This window comes from Myotis daubentonii, chromosome 2 (genome assembly GCF_963259705.1).
Source record: "Myotis daubentonii chromosome 2, mMyoDau2.1, whole genome shotgun sequence".
Lineage (NCBI taxonomy): Eukaryota > Metazoa > Chordata > Mammalia > Chiroptera > Vespertilionidae > Myotis > Myotis daubentonii.
In genome coordinates this window covers 109,615,829-109,634,520 of record NC_081841.1, presented here as the reverse complement: position 1 = coordinate 109,634,520, position 18,692 = coordinate 109,615,829, and the positions used below count along the sequence as shown (strand labels likewise).

Sequence of the window (18,692 nt, the reverse complement as noted above, 5' to 3'; positions counted from 1 at the left end):
ATGTTGGCCTCTTGTACTTGTTTTACTTGCCCCCGGACTCTAGAGGGATGAGAACTAACATGTAGTTCCTTCTGTGTAATAGCTTTTTGTAGGTGAGGTTAACAACCCTTTATTACTATCATGGTCTTTAATGCTTCAGTGCTTTCCGTCTGGTACAGAGGTTTTACTCCTTAATTCAGGGCATCTTGTTTTTCCACCAAGAATGGCTCTTTCCCACCCTCCCCCACGCAATGTAATTCTTTTTATCCAGGCTTTCGAACTCCAGCAGCATTCTTCCATAACTCTCCATGGCCTCCACACAGACTAACATTTCTGGCTGCCTATCTAGTACTAATTTCATTTAGCCATATGTTGGTTTGAAATACTTGCAACCCAACTCACTAGATTATAATTTTTTTTTTCACTAGAGAAAATTTATTTGAGCAAGCAAAGAGAAAGTACACTCAAAGAGAAATTTGGAGCAGGTGGCTCAAAGAGCTGCCTAGATTATAAATTCTTGAGGACTTTTTCTTTGTAAGTTATTACCCACAAAATGAACACTGACGTTCAGAAAATAATTGAAGTGGTTAATTTAATGTCCATTAGATTTGTTAACTGTTGTGCTGCCTAAGTTGCAGTGGACACCAGAGCCAATAAAATTATCTCAATCTTGAAAAATACTGAACTATCACATATTTTAGTGGAAGAATAAATTTATGGTGCAATATCTTTGGAGAGCAACTTGATAATGTCAGGTTTTCAAATGCTCATATTCTTTGACCTATCAGGTTCTACTTTTAGGAGTTTTATTGATTTACTTATGCATTAGGAACAATAATTATAAGGATATTTGTTACAGTTCTGTTTGCATATGCAAAATATCTGAAAGGAGACACTGAACTAATAATGGGATTGCCTCCAGAGGAAAATGAGGGGTAATAGATTACAGTTCGCTGTGTGCCCCTTTATGCTATTTCATTTTCATACCATGTGCATATATTACTTGTAAAAAAAGAAAAATGGTCCCTTAAATGGTCTACATATCAGTGGGGGGAAAAATTATTTGACATGATGCTGGACCAATGTGCTATACATTTGGGGAAAGGTAAAGATGCTTCTGTTTGCCTCTGGCAACACATTCCAGATGGCTCATGGACTTTATCAGAAAATGAAAGCGGGAAGGTACTACAGGAAAAGATGGGTAAAGACTTTTATAATGGTATAGGAAAGGTATTCCTAGGAAGACATACTGCTGGTGATCATAAAAACACATGTGAGGCCCTAGTGGGTTGCTCAGTGGTTAGAGCATTGGCCCACATAGTGAAGGGTTTGGGTTCAATTCCTGGTCAAGGGCATACTAGTATACCTGGATTGCAGGTTCCATCCCAGCCTGGATTGGGGTCTGTGCAGGAGACAACAAATTGATATTCTTTCTCATGTCGATGTTTTTCTCTCTCCCCCCTCCATCCATCGCCTCCACACTCTTTAAACATCAATGGAAAAAATATCTTCGGGTGAGGATTAATAAAAATAAAAAAAATAGGATTGATTGGTTACAGCGTGGATAAAGATGCTCAGCTTCATTATTTTGCCTAAGATAGGCAATCACCAGTGTTGCCGAGGATATGAGCAAAGAAGTATTTCTGGTGGGGAGTATAAAATGGCTTAACTGTGAAAAAAAAAAAAAAAGAATATGACAATATGTGTCCAAGTTTCACCACATAATCTCTACTGACAACCCCACTTTTAAAAATTCATATAGAGATGTGTATAATCCTATATAATAAAGAGGTAATATGCAAAATGACCATCACTCCAACACACAAGATGGCCGCCCCCATGTGGACACAAGATGGCCAGCAGGGGAGGGCAGTTGGGGGCGACCAGGCCAGCAGGGGAGCAGTTAGGCATTGATTAAGTTGGCAGGGGTGGTTAGGGGGTGATCAGGCTGGCAGGCAGAAGCGGTTAGGGGCAATCGGGTAGGCAGGTGAGTGGTTGGGAGCCAGTGGTCCTGGATTGTGAGAGGGGTCCCAGATTGGAGAGGGTGCAGGCTGGGCTGAGGGACACACACACACACACACACACACACACACACACACACACACACACCCTGTGCACGAATTTCATGCACCTGGCCTCTAGTGTGTGAGATAATAGAAAATATATGTATTGGTCCCTGACCCCAGTTCCTGGCACAGCTCCTAAAACCCTTGTAATTTTCTAAGTAAGAGCACTAGAAGCTTATTTTGTTCCAATGAGGTGACTGAGTGAGCTCCTGGATGGGGACTGGTCATCAGAAAGACTAGAAAAAGCTTGGAACTTCCAGACCTATCCCTCATACTCCAGAGGGGGAAGAAGGGCTGGAAATGGAGTCACCCATGTGAGGAAGATTCCATAAAATCCCAATCATAGGAGGTTTGGAGAACTTCCAGGCTGGCACCCTAACTCAATGGGGATTAAATCTGTGCTTGGGACCCGCCCAGACCTCACCCTATGCATCTCTTCATCTGGCTGGTCATCTTTGTCCCTTATCATATCCTTTAATGAACTGCTGGCGTGTTTCCCTGAGTTCTGTGAGCTGCTCGAGCAAATTGATCCAAACTGAGGAGGGGGTTATGGAAACCTTTTATTTGTAGCCAAGATGAACAGCAGTTGTGGGTAATTGGGGACCTATTACTTGCAAGGGGCAACTGAAGCAGGGTGGGGAACAGTTTTGTGGGACTGAGTCCATGTCCAGGTAGATAGTGTCAGAATTAAATCCTTTGCAGCTGGTGTTGCAAAGAATTGTTTGGTGTGGGAAAAAACCCCTCCATATTTGGTGACCTTAAGTAAAGTGTTTCATGTGTAGTAAAGGAGACACACTGGAGAGAAACACAGAACTGGGTTCTTCCCCACGTAGAAAGAAAAAAAATCTTACCTACAAGTGAGGCTAGTATTTGAGAGGCTTTTTAAAAAACAGTAAATATTGATGAACATTGGCACCTTGGCCAGTGTGCTCAATGGTTGGAGCTTCGGCCCGCACACAAAAGGGTCTCGGGTTTGATTCCTGGTCAAGAGTACGTACCTCAGTTGGGGGTTCACTCCCCACCCCCAGTAGGAACATGTGTGGGAGATAACCAATTGATGTCTCTCCCTCACATCAGTTTTTCTCTCTCTCTCCCCCTCCCTCCCTCCACTCTCTGAAAAGCAATGGAAAAAAATATCCTTGGGTGAGGATTAACAACAAAAAAGGAAATTGGCTAAATTGTTACTGTGTTGATACAATAAAACCATTTAAAGATTCTCTCTCTCTCTCTCTCTCTCTATATATATATTTAAATATATTTTACTGATTTTTTACAGAGAGGAAGGGAGAGGAGATAGAGTTAGAAACATCAATGAGAGAGAAACATCGATCAGCTGCCTCCTGCACACCTCCTACTGGGGATGTGCCCGCAACCAAGGTACATGCCCTTGACCGGAATCGAACCTGTGACCCTTCAGTCCCCAGGCTGACGCTCTATCCACTGAGCTAAACCGGTTAGGGCAAGATTCTATATTTTTATATTCATAAAATTGAAATAACTCTGTGGGGAAGATCTTAGACATTAAGTGAGCCCTAGCTGATTTGGCTCAGTGGTTATGGTGTTGGTCCCTCAGACTGAAGGGTTGAGGGTTCAATTCTTATCAAGGGCATGTCCTTGGTTGCAGGCTCCCTGACTCCCATCAATGGATTTATCTCTCACATTGATGATTCTGTCTCTCCCCTTCCCTTCCTCTCTCTAAAAATCAATGGAAAAAATATTATTGGGTGAGGATTAACAACAACAACAAAAACATTAAGTGAAAAAAATTGCAGAAATCTATATACATAGTATGATCCCACTTAGGGTTTTAAAAGTCCATGGTCCATGTTGTGTACCTGTGTGGACTCATGTTTAGTTTGTTTCCAGAGTGTGTGTGTGGGCGGGGGAGGGGAGGGCAGAAGGCAGTGAAATATTTCTCTTCTGTGCATTTTGAAAATTTCTTATTAATCACATAGTTAAGATTTCTGGATTATACAGCAATCCAAATCCAAGTCACTGTCATTACTGGGAGGGTAATTTTGGAGTTCCTTAAATGTTTTCTCACAGGTAAAACTGTCCCAAATGATAGTGTTGGGGGACTCCTTCCATGTTGTCCTGAACCTTTCACATGTCGGGCAACCTCCAGATTCTTGACTCATGCAGGAAAATTTTCAAGACAGAGTCCAGGTAAGTTTATTAAAGCTGGGGCTAGAGAGGCAAAGGAAGGGCCCCCTGGAGGCAGGACCTGGGGATAAGTCTTCGACAGCTGCTGCTGCTGCCCACGGTTCCCCTGGGACTCATCCGGAACCTTAGGACAGAAGGTGCAAAGTGTATGTCTGAAGAAAGGGGGCACAGGCATGCTCAAAGAAGAGCACACACCAGGAGTTCTTTGTCCTGAGGGTTTTATCTATTTCTATGGGTGAGAATTTTAGGGGAGGCTCCAAGGCAGCATCTCAACAATATTTACTAGACTTCTGGGTGTGTCCTTTGGTAACTGATGTATTAAAAGTTTGGGGTCATTTTCTGAGTAGTTTCACTTCTATCTTGGATTAGTCTGGCTCTAATTGTGTTTTGTTGTTATCTCCCTAAGGTGATTTAAACCACCTGCTCTTAGTGTTGTGGCAGAATGCACGGGAGTGTGATCAGCTGGCACTCTGAAGGAGGAAAGTTTACCCTTTATTTCGAAGATCTGCTAGTCCAGGGGAATTCCGGATCCAAAGCCTGAACTCAACTTGTGGGGAGGCTCTGACCTATGCATCTCCTCCTGTGACGGGCCCCTGAGGGTCCCCGCAGCTCCTGGCAGGGGGGCCTGCTCCCCAGCTCTGCCCAAGTCAGCTGTGGTGGGCCCCTGAGGTTAGGCTCTGCAGCTCCGCCCAAGTCAGTCAGAGTGGGGAAGTAGGACTACAGTTTTAATCAGATACTGAACTAGGTTGCAAGCTCCCCTCCTGCCCCCGCAAACCCCCATTTTCCTTTTCATTAGTTATCTTTGGTTAGGGAAGATAGAATCTCTGCTCAGCAGTTCCAAGTTTGTTCAGCCATTTGTCTGTTTCTCCATTCCACTTACCTGGGAATTTTCCTAGTTTCTTACTAACCTGCCTCAATAGAATTACTGTATCGGGTGACACATGTAAAGTGCTTGACTATTTTTATCCAGAAAAAGGTTATTTGAAAGAAAAGATCCACAGCTGATTAACTGTATAATATGTTAATTTTATCCCGATAAAGTTTTTTTTCCTGATAAAGTTTTTTAAAACACACCTTCATGCAACAGTTCTGATAAAAACCGTTTTACTTCATTTTAATGTCCACTGTTGGTAGAAGAAAAAAGACATTTTTAGGAATATATTTGACTGACAAAGCTTGTTTTCATTTACGTTTAGGCAACCCACTGGATGTCACATATACAGACTTCAAACCATTAGTTTGCAGTTTCACCGCAGGTTCACCCAAAATGCATCTTACATCACTATGACCCGGGTGAAGAAACAGAAACACGAGAGAAGCTGGAGCTTGAAGACCTGATGTTCTGAACGCTCTGCTCACAACTCTGGTCCAAAGGTCACTTTTAAAATTGAACTTATTGGGTGACATTGGTTGATAAAATGATACAGGTTTCAGGTATACTACACTACAGTATGTCATCTGTACAGTGTATTGTTCACCGCGCCAAGCCGAGTTCCCTGGCGGTCACAGTCCCTAACGCTCCCGGTTCCAGGGCGCGGTCGTTAGGCCCACTTCTTGGTGACATTGAGGTGGCTGAGCTGGTCGACGAGCCGCCGGTGCGGCGGGAAGTTGGCCTCCTTGGCCGCCTTGATGGCCTGGAAGGCGGCCGCCCTGCGGGCCGCGGCGTGCCCGAACTCTTGCGCGGCGCTGAGAAAGGGAGCGCTCAGCCAGTAGTGGTTCTCCGCCTCCGTCTCCAGGCGGCGGACGGTGTTCTGCTTCGCCTGGAAGGACACGAAGCGCGGCCGCCGATGCTTTCCGATCCACTGCCGGCCAGGGATGCGATTGCGGCGCAGGACCGCGGTCAGGAACATGGCGCCTGTCGCGAACAGAGACCGGGAACGGGTTGGACACGCGCCCGGCGCCGGGGCCACCAGCGCCTCCGGGTAAGTGCTCGCCCACCCAGGGTCCCCGAGTGGCCACGAAAGCCAGGGCACTCACCAGTCCACCGCCTCGGGAGCCCGCGTCCCTTCGCACGCCGACTGACGCACCGCCCGTAGTGCGTTGGCTCCGCCCGGCGTGGTTCTCCTCCGCGGGAGATGGCTCCCGCGAGACTTCGGCTCCCGCGAGAGGAGACTAGTGCGCGGCCGCGGGACCAACGAAACTTCCGGCGCCGGGGATTCAAGCGAGTGGCGGGGCCCGCGGCGCTGTGTGCTCACCATGGACCCGATCCGGAGCTTCTGTGCGAAGCTGCGGTCTCTGGCGGTCACCTTGGACAGCGAAACGGCGCGGCTGCAGCGGGCGCTGGAGAAGGAAGACAGCGGTGAGAGGGGCGGGTGGGTGGCGTCGAAACGGGCACACACCTCGGATGGGCCGTTCGTCCGCTGTGGGAGGGGGCCGCTAAGTACGAATGCGGGCGGCGCGGAGCGTGCAGCCCCGGGAGGTCACTGAGGCCGCCCTCCCTGATTCGCTCCTTCGCCCCCGGGGGTGGGGTGACCCCCGCGCCCTCCGGAGAAGAAAAGCAGCGCGTTGCTGTGTAGCCTGGAGAAACACGTAGTGCGAGTCAAACCTAAGTTGACACATTGAGCTCAGCCTGCGCACCTGAGTTACACTTGGTGTGCTTGCTAGTCGTACAGAATCTGTACTTATCCCTAGCACACAATAGGAACAAAATTAGCTCCCTTTACAGTGCAGCTGTTCAGCACTGCCCTCCGCATGTATAGTGATGATGGTCCACAGTTGCAGTAAATGTCTATTTTTCCCAGCAAACCGTGTGGCCAACACAAACACCAGGACTCAGTACTGCTCTTTTTTTTTTTGGTTAGTAAAGTAAAATTCTTCACCACTGACTTTTGTATTAGGGATTTTTTAAAATTGAAAGAGTACTTCAGACTTAATAAATGTCATAATTTTAATGTGCCTTAAAATATTGCATCCTGTAGAGTCCTTTTACTAAAATGATTTTGTTAAAGGTTATCCAGCCATTTAAAAATGTTTGTTCTTGTGACTGTAAAAACTACCTGTATGTATGCATCGCAAAATTTTGAGATATGGAAAAATAGAAAAAATAAATATATCCTGTAACTGCACCATCAGAGGGCACCACTCAATGTTTTAGTAGCTTTTCTATCGTTCTTATTTTTAGAATTCCTTTATTTTTCTTGCATTTTGTTTATGTAGTTGAAATAATGCTATAAGACAGGAAAGTATACTAGCATGTTAAAATTATTTTTTTAAAGTTATTGATTGATTTTAGAGAGAGGAAGGGAGAGAGAGAAACAGGATTTGTTGTTCCACTAATTTATGCATTCATTGGTTGATTCTTGTATATGCCCTGACTGTATTGCACCACTATCTTGGCATATGGGGAGGACGCTCTAACCAACCAATTTACCCAGCCTGGGCCAGCTGTGTTTTAAAATTCTTGATATTGCAGGGTAGGTGTGGTTCAGTGATTGAGCTTCAAACTATGAACCAAGAGATCACTGTTCGATTCCAGGTCAGGGCACATGCTCAGATTGCAGGCTGGATCCCCAGTGGGGGTGTGTGTGGAAGGTAGCTGATCAATGATTCTCATCATTGATGTTTCTATCTCTCCCTCTCCTTTCCTCTCTGAAATCAATAAAAATAGTTTTTAAAAGTTTTTTAAAAGTATATACATATATTTTAAAAGTTCTTGATATGTAGCTGAATTGCTTTCCACAAAGCTTTTGCAAATTTACCTTCTTACCAACATATTACCTGTGTACAGAAATTCTGCCTTTTCTTTTGGTTTTACAAGAAAAAGTTGGAATAATTTTTTTAATCCAGGCCCATATATATTACAGAAAATATAAGAATAGTGAACATTAGAGAAAATGGTCACAAAAAGTTTTACCTTTTATTATCACGGTGATGTCATTCAATTGGTTGACTTTTAAACATTTTTATTGAGATGTAATTAAAATACCACAAAATTGGGCATTAAAAGGATACAATTCAGTGGCTTTTTAGTATATTCACAGTTGTACAACTGTCATCACAATAAGTTTAGGTTCTCATCATCCCCAAAAGGAACCCATGTGATTGTTAGCAGCTCACAGTCCCACCTCCATCTACTACCACACTAGTCTTATGCAAACACTAATTTACCTTCTTTCTTTATAGATATGCCTATTCTGGACGTCCTATCTAATAATAGACAAGCATGGTAATTAACCGTAACTTCGCTACCCTTCCCATTGCCTAATCAGGGCGATATGCAAATTAACTGCCAACCAAGATGGCGGCTGGCAGCCAGGCAGCTGAAGCGAACAGGAGGCTTGCTTGCTCCAGTGATGGAGGAAGCCAAAGTTCTCCGCCTGCCGCTGCTGGGCTCTGAGCTTGCACTCTAAGCAACTATGTTGCAATTATAGAAGCTAAACAAGCTCCAGAAACCTGCTTTCAGCCAGCTTCGGCCTCAGAGCTGGAGCCGGCTCTCTCAGCTCTAGTGACAGCTATAGAAGGTAAATAAATCCCAGAATTAAAAAAAAAAAAAAAAAAAAAAAAAAAACAGAAAAAAAGGAGAGGCTGGGAGCTTCAGTTGCCCGCCAGCCTGAAAATGGCCCTCAGCCCCTCACCCAGACTGGCCAGGCCCCCAAGCGGGACCCCCACCCTGATCCGGGACACCCTTAAGGGCAAACCAGCCGGCCCCCACCCGTGCACCAGGCCTCTATCCTATATAGTAAAAGGGTAATAATGCAAACTGACCCTAACAGCAGAAAGACTGGGAATGACTGGTCACTATGACATACACTGACCACCAGGGGGCAGATGCTCAATGCAGGAGCTGCCCTCTGGTGGTCAGTGTGCTCCCACATGGGGGAGCTCTGCTCAGCCACAAGCCAGGCTGATGGCTGCCAGTACAGCGGTGGTGGTGGGAGCCTTCCTGCCTCCTCAGCAGCGCTAAGGATGTCCGACTGAAGCTTAGGTCTGCTCCCCGCTGGCAAGTGGACATCCCCCAATGGCTGCCGGGCTGCCAGAGGGATGTCTGATTGCCAGCTTAGGCCCAATCCCCTGGGGAGCAGGCCTCAGCCAGCAGATGGTCATCCCTCGAGGGGTCCCAGACTGTGAGGGCACAGGCCGGGCTGAGGGACGCCCCCCCCTCCCCAGTGCACAAATTTTTGTGCACCGGGCCTCTAGTTTTATATAAATGGAATCATACATATGTGATCTTTTGTGGCTGACTTGTTTCACTTAGCATCCATGTCAGTGTGTATCCGCAATTTATTTTACATTCATGTGCAAGTTTTCTTTTTTTTCTTTTATTTATTTTTTATTGCTTAAAGTATTACAAAGGGTATTACATATGTGTCCATTTCCCCCCACCCCCGCCCTAGACAGTCCCCTAGCCTCCCCTATCCCCCAGTGTCCTATGTCCATTGGTTATGCTTATATGCATGCATACAAGTCCTTTGGTTGATCTCTTACCCCCTACCTCCTGCCCCCCAACCCTCCCCGGCCTTCCTGCTGCAGTTTGACAATCTGTTTGAGGCAGCTCTGCCTCTGTATCTATTATTGTTCAAAAGTTTATAATGGTCTCTATTATCCACGAATGAGTGAGATCATGTGGTATTTTTCCTTCATTGACTGGCTTATTTCACTTAGCATAATGCTCTCCAGTTCCATCCATGCTGTTGCAAATGGTAAGAGTTCCTTCCTTTTTAGAGCAGCATAGTATTCCATCGTGTAGATGTACCACAGTTTTCTAATCCATTCATCTACTGATGGGCACTTAGGCTGTTTCCAGATCTTAGCTATGGTGAATTGTGCTGCTATGAACATAGGGGTGCATATATCCTTTCTGATTGGTGTTTCTGGTTTCTTGGGATATATTCCTAGAAGTGGGATCACAGGGTCAAATGGGAGTTCCATTTTCAGTTTTTTGAGGAAACTCCATACTGTCTTCCATAGTGGCTGCACCAGTCTGCATTCCCACCAGCAGTGCACAAGTGTTCCTTTTTCTCCACATCCTCTCCAGCACTTGTCGTTTGTTGATTTGTTGATGATAGCCAGTCTTACAGGTGTAAGATGGTATCTCATTGTTGTTTTGATTTGCATCTCTCGGATGATTAGTGACTTTGAGCATGTTTTCATATGTCTCTTGGCTTTCTGAATGTCCTCTTTCGAAAGGTGTCTATTTAGGTCCTTTGCCCATTTTTTGATTGGATTGTTTATCTTCCTTTTGTTAAGTTGTATGAGTTCCCTATAAATTTTGGAGATTAGGCCCTTATCAGATATGACATTGGCAAATATGTTTTCCCACACAGTGGGTTTTCTCGTAGTTTTGTTGTTGGTTCTTTGCTGTGCAGAAGCTTTTTATTTTGATGTAGTCCCATTTGTTCATTTTCTCTTTAGTTTCAAGTGCCCTAGGAGCTGTATCAGTGAAGAAATTGCTTCGGCATATGTCTGAGATTTTGTTGCCTTTGGATTCTTCTAGAATTTTTATGGTTTCCTGTCATACATTTAAGTCCTTTATCCATTTTGAGTTTATTTTTGTGTATGGTGTAAGTTGGTGGTCTAGTTTCATTTTCTTGCATATATCCGTCCAATTTTCGCAACACCATTTATTTAAGAGACTATCTTGGCTCCATTGTATGTTCTTGCCTCCTTTGTCAAATATTAATTGAGCATATTGGTTCGGGCCAATTTCTGGGCTCTCTATTCTATTCCATTGATCTATATGCCTATTCTTGTGCCAGTACCAGGCAGTTTTGAGAACAGTGGCTTTGTAATACATCTTGATATCTGGTATTGAGACCCCACCTACTTTGTTCTTTTTCAGGATTGCTGCAGCTATTCGGGGTCTTTTTTTATTCCAGATGAATGTTTGGACAGTTCGTTCTAGATCTGTGAAGTATGCCATTGGTATTTTAATGGGAAGTGCGTTGAATTTATAGATTGCTTTGGGTAGTATGGACATTTTGATGATGTTGATTCTACCAATCCATGAACACGGTATGTTCTTCCATCTGTTTATGTCTTCGTCTATATCTTTTTTCAACGTCCTGTAGTTTTCTGAGTAGAGGTCTTTTACCTCTTTAGTTAAGTTTATTCCTAGGTAGCTTAATTTTTTTGGTGCGATGGTAAACGGGGTTGTTCTTATAATCTCTCTTTCTGAGAGTTCACTATTGGTGTATAGAAATGCCTCAGATTTCTTGGTGTTAATTTTGTATCCTGCTACATTGCTAAATTCATGTATTAAGTCTAGTAGCTTTTTGATGGAGTCTCTAGGGTTTTGTATGTATAATATCATGTCGTCTGCAAATAAGGACAGTTTTACTTCCTCTTTTCCAATTTGGATGCCTTTTATTTCTTACTAGAGGCCCGGTGCACAAAAATTTGTGCACTCGGGGGGGATGGGGGGTACCTCAGCCCGGCCTGTGCCCTCTCGCAGTCTGGGACCCCTCGGGAGATAACGAACTGCTGGCTTAGGCCTGCTCCTGGGTGGCAGAGGGCAGGCCCAATCCCTAGGTGCAGCCCCTGGTTGGGCTCAAAGCAGGGCCAATTGGGGAGTTGGGGCGCCGCCCCCTGTCATGCACAGAGCAGGGCGGATTGGGAGGTTGCGATGCCACCCTCAGTCATGCTCAGGGTAGGGCCGATTGGGGGATTGGGGCACTGCCCCGTCACACTCAAGGAAGGGTCGATGGGGAGGTTGCAGCGCCACTCCCTGTCACGCACAGAGCAGGGCCCATCAGGGGGTTGGGGAGCTCCCCCCTGTCACGCACAGAGCAGGGCCCATCAAGGGGTTAGGGAGCTCCCCCCTATCAGGCACAGAGCAGGGCCGATCAGGGGGTTGGGGCGCCTTCCCCTGTCACGAACAGAGCAGGGCGGATAGGGAGGTTGTGGCCCCACCCCCTGTCACACACAGAGCCGCAGGGCAATCAGCGGGTTTGGGCGCTGCCCCGTCATGCTGATCCCAGTGCCGGGAGGCCTCTCAGCTCCGCTGATCCCGGTGCTGGGAGGCATAATACCCTTTTACTATATAGAATAGAGGCCTGGTGCATGGGTGGGGGCCAGCTGGTTTGCCCTGAAGGGTGTCCTGGATCAGGGTGGGGGTCCCCACTGGGGTGCCTGGCCAGCCTGGATGAGGGGATAATGGCTGTTTGCAGCTGGTCACACACCCTTCAGGGTGTGGGTCCCCACTGGGGTGCCTGGCCAGTCTGGGTGAGGGGCTGAGGGCTGTTTTCAGGCTGGGACTGAAGCTCCCGACTGCTCCTTTTTTTCTTTTTTTCTTTTTTATTCTGGGCCAGCTTTAGCTCTGAGGCTTGGCTCCAGCTCTGAGGCCTCAGCTGCTGAAAACAGGTATCTGGTTTGTTTCGGTTCTATAATCGAAACTCGGTATCAACTCCAGCTCTGAGATCCCAGCTCTCTGAAAGCTGGTTTCTGGGGTTTTGTTTAGCTCCTATATTTGTTACAATGTTTTTTAAACTGCAAGCTCAGAGGCCGGCAAGGCAGGCGGGGAACGTTGCAGTCCTCCGTCACTGAAGCAAGCAAGCCTCATGTTCAATTTAAGCTGCCTGGCTGCCGGCCGCCATCTTGGCTGGCAGTTAATTTGCATATCGCCCTGATTAGCCAATGGGAAGGGTAGCGGTCGTACGCCAATTACCATGTTTCTCTTTTATTAGATAGGATTGCCTAATTGCAATGGCTAACACTTACTGTACTATGTTGAACAGGAGTGGTGAGAGGGGGCATCCCTGTCTTGTTCCTGTTCTTAGGGGAAATGGTGTTAGTTTTTGTCCATTGAGTATGATGCTGGCTGTGGGCCTGTCATATATGGCTTTTATTATGTTGAGGTATGATCCTTCTACTCCCACCTTGCTGAGAGTTTTTATCAAAAATGGGTGTTGAATTTTGTCAAATGCTTTTTCTGCATCAATTGATATGACCATGTGGTTTTTTTCTTTCAATTTGTTTATGTAATGTATCATGTTTATTGATTTGCGGATATTGTACCATCCTTGCATCCCTGGGATAAATCCTACTTGGTCATGGTGTATGATCTTTCTGATGTACTGCTGGATCCGATTTGCTAAGATTTTGTTGAGGATTTTGGCATCTATGTTCATGAGGGATATTGGCCTGTAATTCTCTTTCATTGTGTTGTCTTTACCTGGTTTTGGTATTAGGGTGATGTTGGCTTCATAGAATGAGCTTGGAAATGTTCCTTCCTCTTGAATTTTTTGTAGTGGTCTGAGGAGAATAGATTTTAGTTCTTCCTTGAATGTTTGGTAAAACTCCCCTGTGAAGCCGTCTGGTCCTGGGCTGTTGTTTGATGGAAGCTTTTTGATGACTGCTTCAATTTCTTCCATAGTTATTGGCCTGTTGAGGTTTTTAGATTCTTCCTGATTGAGTTTTGGAATGTTGTATTTTTCTAGGAATTTGTCCATTTCCTCCAGGTTGTCTAGTTTGTTGGAGTAGAGCTGTCCATAATATTTTTTAACAATCATTTGTATTTCTGTGGGGTCTGTTGTTATTTCGCCTCTGTCGTTTCTGATTTTGTTTATTTGGGTCCTCTCTCTTTGCTTCTTGGTGAGTCTGGCTAGAGGTTTGTCAATCTTGTTTATCCTTTCAAAGAACCACTTTTGGTTTCATTGATTTTCTGTATTGTTTTTTTGATCTCTATGTCATTTATTTCTGCTCTAGTCTTTATTATCTCCTTCCTTCTGCTCACTCTGGGGTTTTCTTGTTGCTGTCTTTCTAATTCATTGAGTTGGAGAGTTAGATGATTTACTACCATTTTTTCTTGTTTTTTGAGATAGGCCTGTAGAGCTATAAACTTCCCTCTCAGGACTGCTTTCATTGTGTCCCATAGGTTTTGGATTGTTGTGTTTTCGTTGTCATTAGTTTCCAGGATGTTTTTAATTTCTTCTTTGCTCTCATTGGTAACCCAGTCAATATTTTCTTTTTAAATATATTTTTATTGATTTTTTACAGAGAGGAAGGGAGAGAGATAGAGAGTTAGAAACATCGATGAGAGAGAAACATCGATCAGCTGCCTCCTGCACATCTCCCACTGGGGTTGTGCCCGCAACTCAGGTACATGCCCTTGACCGGAATCGAACCTGGGACCCTTCAGTCCGCAGGCCGACGCTCTATCCACTGAGGCAAACCGGTTTTGGCCCAATCAATATTTAATAGCATGCTATTCAGCTTTCAGGTGTTTGAGTATTTTGGGTTGTTTTTATTGTAGTTTATTTCTAATATTATGCCATCGTGGTCTGCGAAGATGCTTTTTATGATTTCAATCTTCTTGAATTTGGGGATACTTTGCTTGTGTCCCAATATATGGTCTATTTTTTAATATGTCTTATGAGCATTTGAGTAGAATGTATATTCCCTGGCTTTTGGGTGAGGTGTTCTGAAGATGTCTATTAAGTCCATCTGATCTAGTGAGTCATTTAGGATTGCTGTATCTTTGCTGATTGTTTGTCTAGCGGACTTATCTAGTGATGTCAGTGGTGTATTTAAGTCCCCTACTATGATTGTATTGTTGTCGATATCTCCTTTGATATCTTCTAGGAGTTTTTCATGAATTTTGGTGCTCCTGCATTGGGTGCATATATGTTTACCAGAGTTATATCTTCTTGTTGTATTGATCCCTTTAGTATTATGAAGTGGCCTTCCGTATCTCTTGTTATGGCCTTCACTTTGAGGTCTATTTTGTCCGATATAAGTATTGCTACCCCAGCTTTCTTTTCCTTTCCATTTGCCTGAAAGATATTTTTCCATCCCTTCACTTTCAGTCTGTGTGAGTCCCTTCTAATGAGGTGGGTCTCTTGTAGACAGCAGATGTATGGGTCATGTTTTTTTATCCATTCAGCCACTCTATGTCTTTTGGTTGGAGCATTTAGTCCGTTACATTTAAAGTTATTATTGAAAGGTACTTGTTTGTAGCCATTTCTTTTTGTGTGTGGCTGTTTTCTTTCTGAGCTTTTTAGTTTTTCTTTTTACACCAGTCCCTTTAGCATTTCTTGCATTGCTGGCTTGGTGGTGATAAACTCCCTTAGCCTTTTTTTGCCTGTGAAGCTTCTTATTTCCCCTTCAATTTTGAATGATAGCCTTGCTGGATAGAGTATTCTTGGAATGAGTCCTTTGCTTTGCATTACTTTGTAAATTTCCGTCCATTCTTTTCTGGCCTGATGTGTTTCTGTTGAGAAGTCATTTGATAATCTAATGGGAGATCCCTTGTATGTAACTTTCCTTCTCTCTCTTGCAGCTTGTAAGATTCTCTCTTTGTCCTGAACATTTGCCATGGTAATTATGGTGTGTCTTGGCATGGGTCTTGTCAGGTTCACCTTGTTTGGGACTCTCTGTGCTTGTGTGACTTTTTTCTTCCCCACCTCAGGGAAGTTTTCTTATATTATTTCCTCGAGTAGGTTTTCTAATCCTTTTTCCTCTTTCTGTTGTTCTGGCACCCCTATTATTCGTATGTTGTTTCGTTTCCTGTTGTCCCAAAGCTCCCTTAGGCTCTCCTCCTGTCTTTTAATTTTTTTCTCCAATTGCAGTACAGTTTGGGTGTGTTTTGCTTCCTTGTCTTCTATTTCACTAATTCGGTCCTCCGCTTCTCCTAGTCTACTGTTGATACTTTCAATGGTGTTTTTTATTGCAGCTATATCACTCTTCATTTCTTCTTGGGTCTTACTTAAGTTGTTGATTTTTTCATCTGTTTCTTCTAGCTTCTTGCATATGTTATTGATTTTTTCCTCTGTCCAGTTTATGAACTCTAGGACCCTTATCTGTATTCCTTTTCAGTCATGTTGCATGCCTCTGTATCACTTAGCTGCTTTTCTGGCGAGTCCTCTTTTTCTTTCCTTTGGGGGTTTCTTTGTCTACCCATGTTTGATCTCACTGACATATCTAGACGTTGAGTCATTCAGTGGCTGCTCCCTTGGTGGCAGTGACTCCTTGGGCTGTGGTTGCTCTTCGGGCGGTTGCGGTAGCAGCTGCTTCTCAGTTGGCAGCAGCTCCTCTGGTGGGTGCTGTTCACAGCTGTCGTAGCTCTTCTGGCTGGTAGGGGGAGGTTTCACGTACAGCTGCTGTTCCTCAGACAGAGGGTGTGGTGCTCAGGAGGCTGCTGTTGTTTGGATCTGCTGCGTTGATTTAAAGGCACAAAATACAACACAACAAGGCACCGCGTACCAGGCACCACTCTGTCCAAGTTTTCAGTTCTGTTGGGTTTACTCTTGGGTAAAACAAAGTGAATTGTTTCCCAAAGTAGATGTGCTATTTGTATAGTTCCACCAGCAATGAATGGGGGTTGCAATTTATTCACATCCTCATCAACATTTGTTATTACCTGTCTTTTTTATTGTAGACATCCTAGTGTGTATAAAGTAGAAAATCATTGTGGTGTAGAATTGCATTTCCCTAATGAAAACTGGTTAACTTTTTTTTTTTAAATATGTTTTTATTGATTTTTGAGAGAGAAGAAAGGAGAAGGCTAGAGATAGAAACATGATCGGCTGCCTCCTGCATGTTCCCTACTGGGGATCTACCCAGAAACCTGGGCACATGCCCTGACCAGGAATTGGGAATCCAACCAGTGGCTCTTGGTTCATGGGTCAACAAGCAACCACTGAGCCACATGGGTCCAGCAGAAAATTGGTTGACTTTTAACAGGTAGAAGGAGATCTTCAAAGGAGACATATTTTAGGAAAAAGAAATACAATTCTTTTTTTGTTGTTGTTAAGCCTCACCTGGAGATATTTTTCCATTGATTTTTAGCGAGAGTGGAAGGGAGTGGGAGAGACACAGAGAGAGAAACATCAATGTGCGAGAGACAACATTGATTGGTGCTCCCTGCTCACACTCCAACCAGGACCAGGGATCGAGCCTTCAACCCAGGTTCGTGCCCTTGACCCGAATCCATCCCTGGACCCTTCAGTCCATGGCTGACTGACACTCTGTCCACTGAGCCAAACCAGCTAGGGCAAGAAACATAATTCTTTAAAAAAAACTGCCTCTATTTTATAGATAGGACCATCTGATTAATAAGAAAGGTGACAGTACAGTGGGTAAAGGATGTTTTTTCAGTAAATGGTGCCAGGTCAATTGTATACTCAGGGGAAAAAACATGGGTCTTCATCCTTATCTCCTTCCATACAGAAAGATCAATTCCAGATGGATTTTATTTCTGAATGCAAAGGAAAGCAATAAAGCTTTTAGAAGAAAATATGTGTTATCAGTAAAGAAGTTTTATAAAATATGAATCAAAAAGTGCTTGCCATACAGGAAAAAATTGCTCAGTAGGACCATGTTCTCACCTCTTGTCCCTCCCTCCCTTCCTGATCTGAGTGTTGATTATGTAGGTGTTTACTTTGAAAGTTCATCAAGCTATATACTTATGATTTCTGTACTTTTCTATGTGCATGTTATCGTATCTAATAAAAGAGAAACATGGTAATTAGCCGTACATCCGCTACCCTTCCCATTGGCTAATCTGGGCGATATGCAAATTAACTGCCAGCCAAGATGGCGGTTAACCACCAACAAAGATGGCGGTTAATTTGCATATGTAGCCACAATGCTGGGAGGCGAAAGGGGAAGGACTGAAGAATGGTGATCGGCAACCCAGGCGGCAGGCAAGAGCTGGGGGGTGGGCAAAGGCCTCCTTTCCCCACTCACCAGCTGGTGATTCCCATCGAAAAGCCAGTTGGGGTTGCCAGCTGGCCTGCGTGGAGCGATTGCCATCGCGATAGGAGGGCGGGAGGGCCTGCGCCCTGCGATAAGAGGGCAGGAGGGCCAGGGCGCAGGCCAGGCGGCAACCCCGGACTCCCGGGACTGGTGGCTGGCCTGCGGCCCCGAATTTGCCATGGTGATTGGAGGGCGGGAGGGCCCGGGAGCAGGCCAGGCAGCAACCCCAGACCCCCCAGAAGCCGCCTGCCCCCACCCGTGTGCAGCCGCAGAAACCGCCTGCTCATGCCTGTGTACAACCACAAAAGCCGCCTGCCGCCGCCTGCTGCCGCCTGTGACGTGATTCGTCCCAGGTTGCAGGCCTGTGCCCGTGTGCAGCTGCAGAAGCCACCAGCCCATGCCCATGTGCAGCCGCAGAAGCCGCCTGCCTGCCGAATCCCACTATGATCCACTGAGTTATGAGGCCAGAGAGCAAGGAGAACTTCCACCCCTGAGTCAAAGTGGGGAGCGGAGGACACGGCCTCCCCTCCTAAAGTCGCCAAAGGACAGGACCTAACCTAAGCCACATCCTCTGAGACAGCTGGGCAGGCACCACTGACCCTCTCTGCAGGCCGGGCCCCCCACCCCCTTCCCCTGTCCCTGCACAGCTCCCATAGCTCCCCACTGGCTGAGTCAGGCACAACAGGTTTGCAAGCCACAGGGGCGATTTAGCAGCTAATGAAAAATGCAAGAATGAACAAATGAAGCAGCTACTGCAGTGGGGAAAAGACGTTCATCAAATTCGTTGTCTATGAGAAACTGAGGCAGCCAGCACAGGCCCCTGCACAGGATGAGGCTTCTGCTTCTAAAGAA

General features: G+C 45.2%; 3 protein-coding genes across 10 annotated transcripts in view; 2 read left to right on the top strand and 1 right to left on the bottom strand.

Moving 5' to 3' along the window:
* ZDHHC20 (zinc finger DHHC-type palmitoyltransferase 20) overlaps nt 1-4,836 on the top strand; it is a 109,672-nt gene extending 104,836 nt beyond the window's left edge. The window contains exon 12 of one of the 5 annotated variants that reach the window (XM_059684217.1): nt 4,615-4,836. In XM_059684217.1, the coding sequence (XP_059540200.1) occupies nt 4,615-4,682 (68 nt within the window). In that variant the 3' untranslated portion in view covers nt 4,683-4,836. The remainder of the gene's footprint in view (nt 1-4,614) is intronic. The other 4 variants (XM_059684222.1, XM_059684213.1, XM_059684214.1 and 1 more) reach the window with 4 other exon arrangements.
* Nucleotides 4,837-5,295: 459 nt separating this feature from the next.
* On the bottom strand, nt 5,296-6,058 carry MRPL57 (mitochondrial ribosomal protein L57). The gene has a single exon (XM_059684233.1). The coding sequence runs from the start codon at nt 6,056-6,058 to the stop codon at nt 5,750-5,752; it is 309 nt and encodes a 102-aa protein (XP_059540216.1). The 3' UTR covers nt 5,296-5,749.
* A 313-nt stretch (nt 6,059-6,371) lies between these two features.
* The window catches only part of SKA3 (spindle and kinetochore associated complex subunit 3), a 52,507-nt gene continuing 40,186 nt past the window's right edge, over nt 6,372-18,692 (top strand). For 3 of the 4 annotated variants that reach the window (XM_059684207.1, XM_059684206.1, XM_059684208.1), the window contains exon 1: nt 6,372-6,507. In XM_059684207.1, the coding sequence (XP_059540190.1) occupies nt 6,405-6,507 (103 nt within the window). In that variant the 5' untranslated portion in view covers nt 6,372-6,404. Of the gene's footprint in view, nt 6,508-16,931; nt 17,052-18,692 lie in introns of all 4 variants that reach the window. The other variant, XM_059684209.1, reaches the window with a different exon arrangement.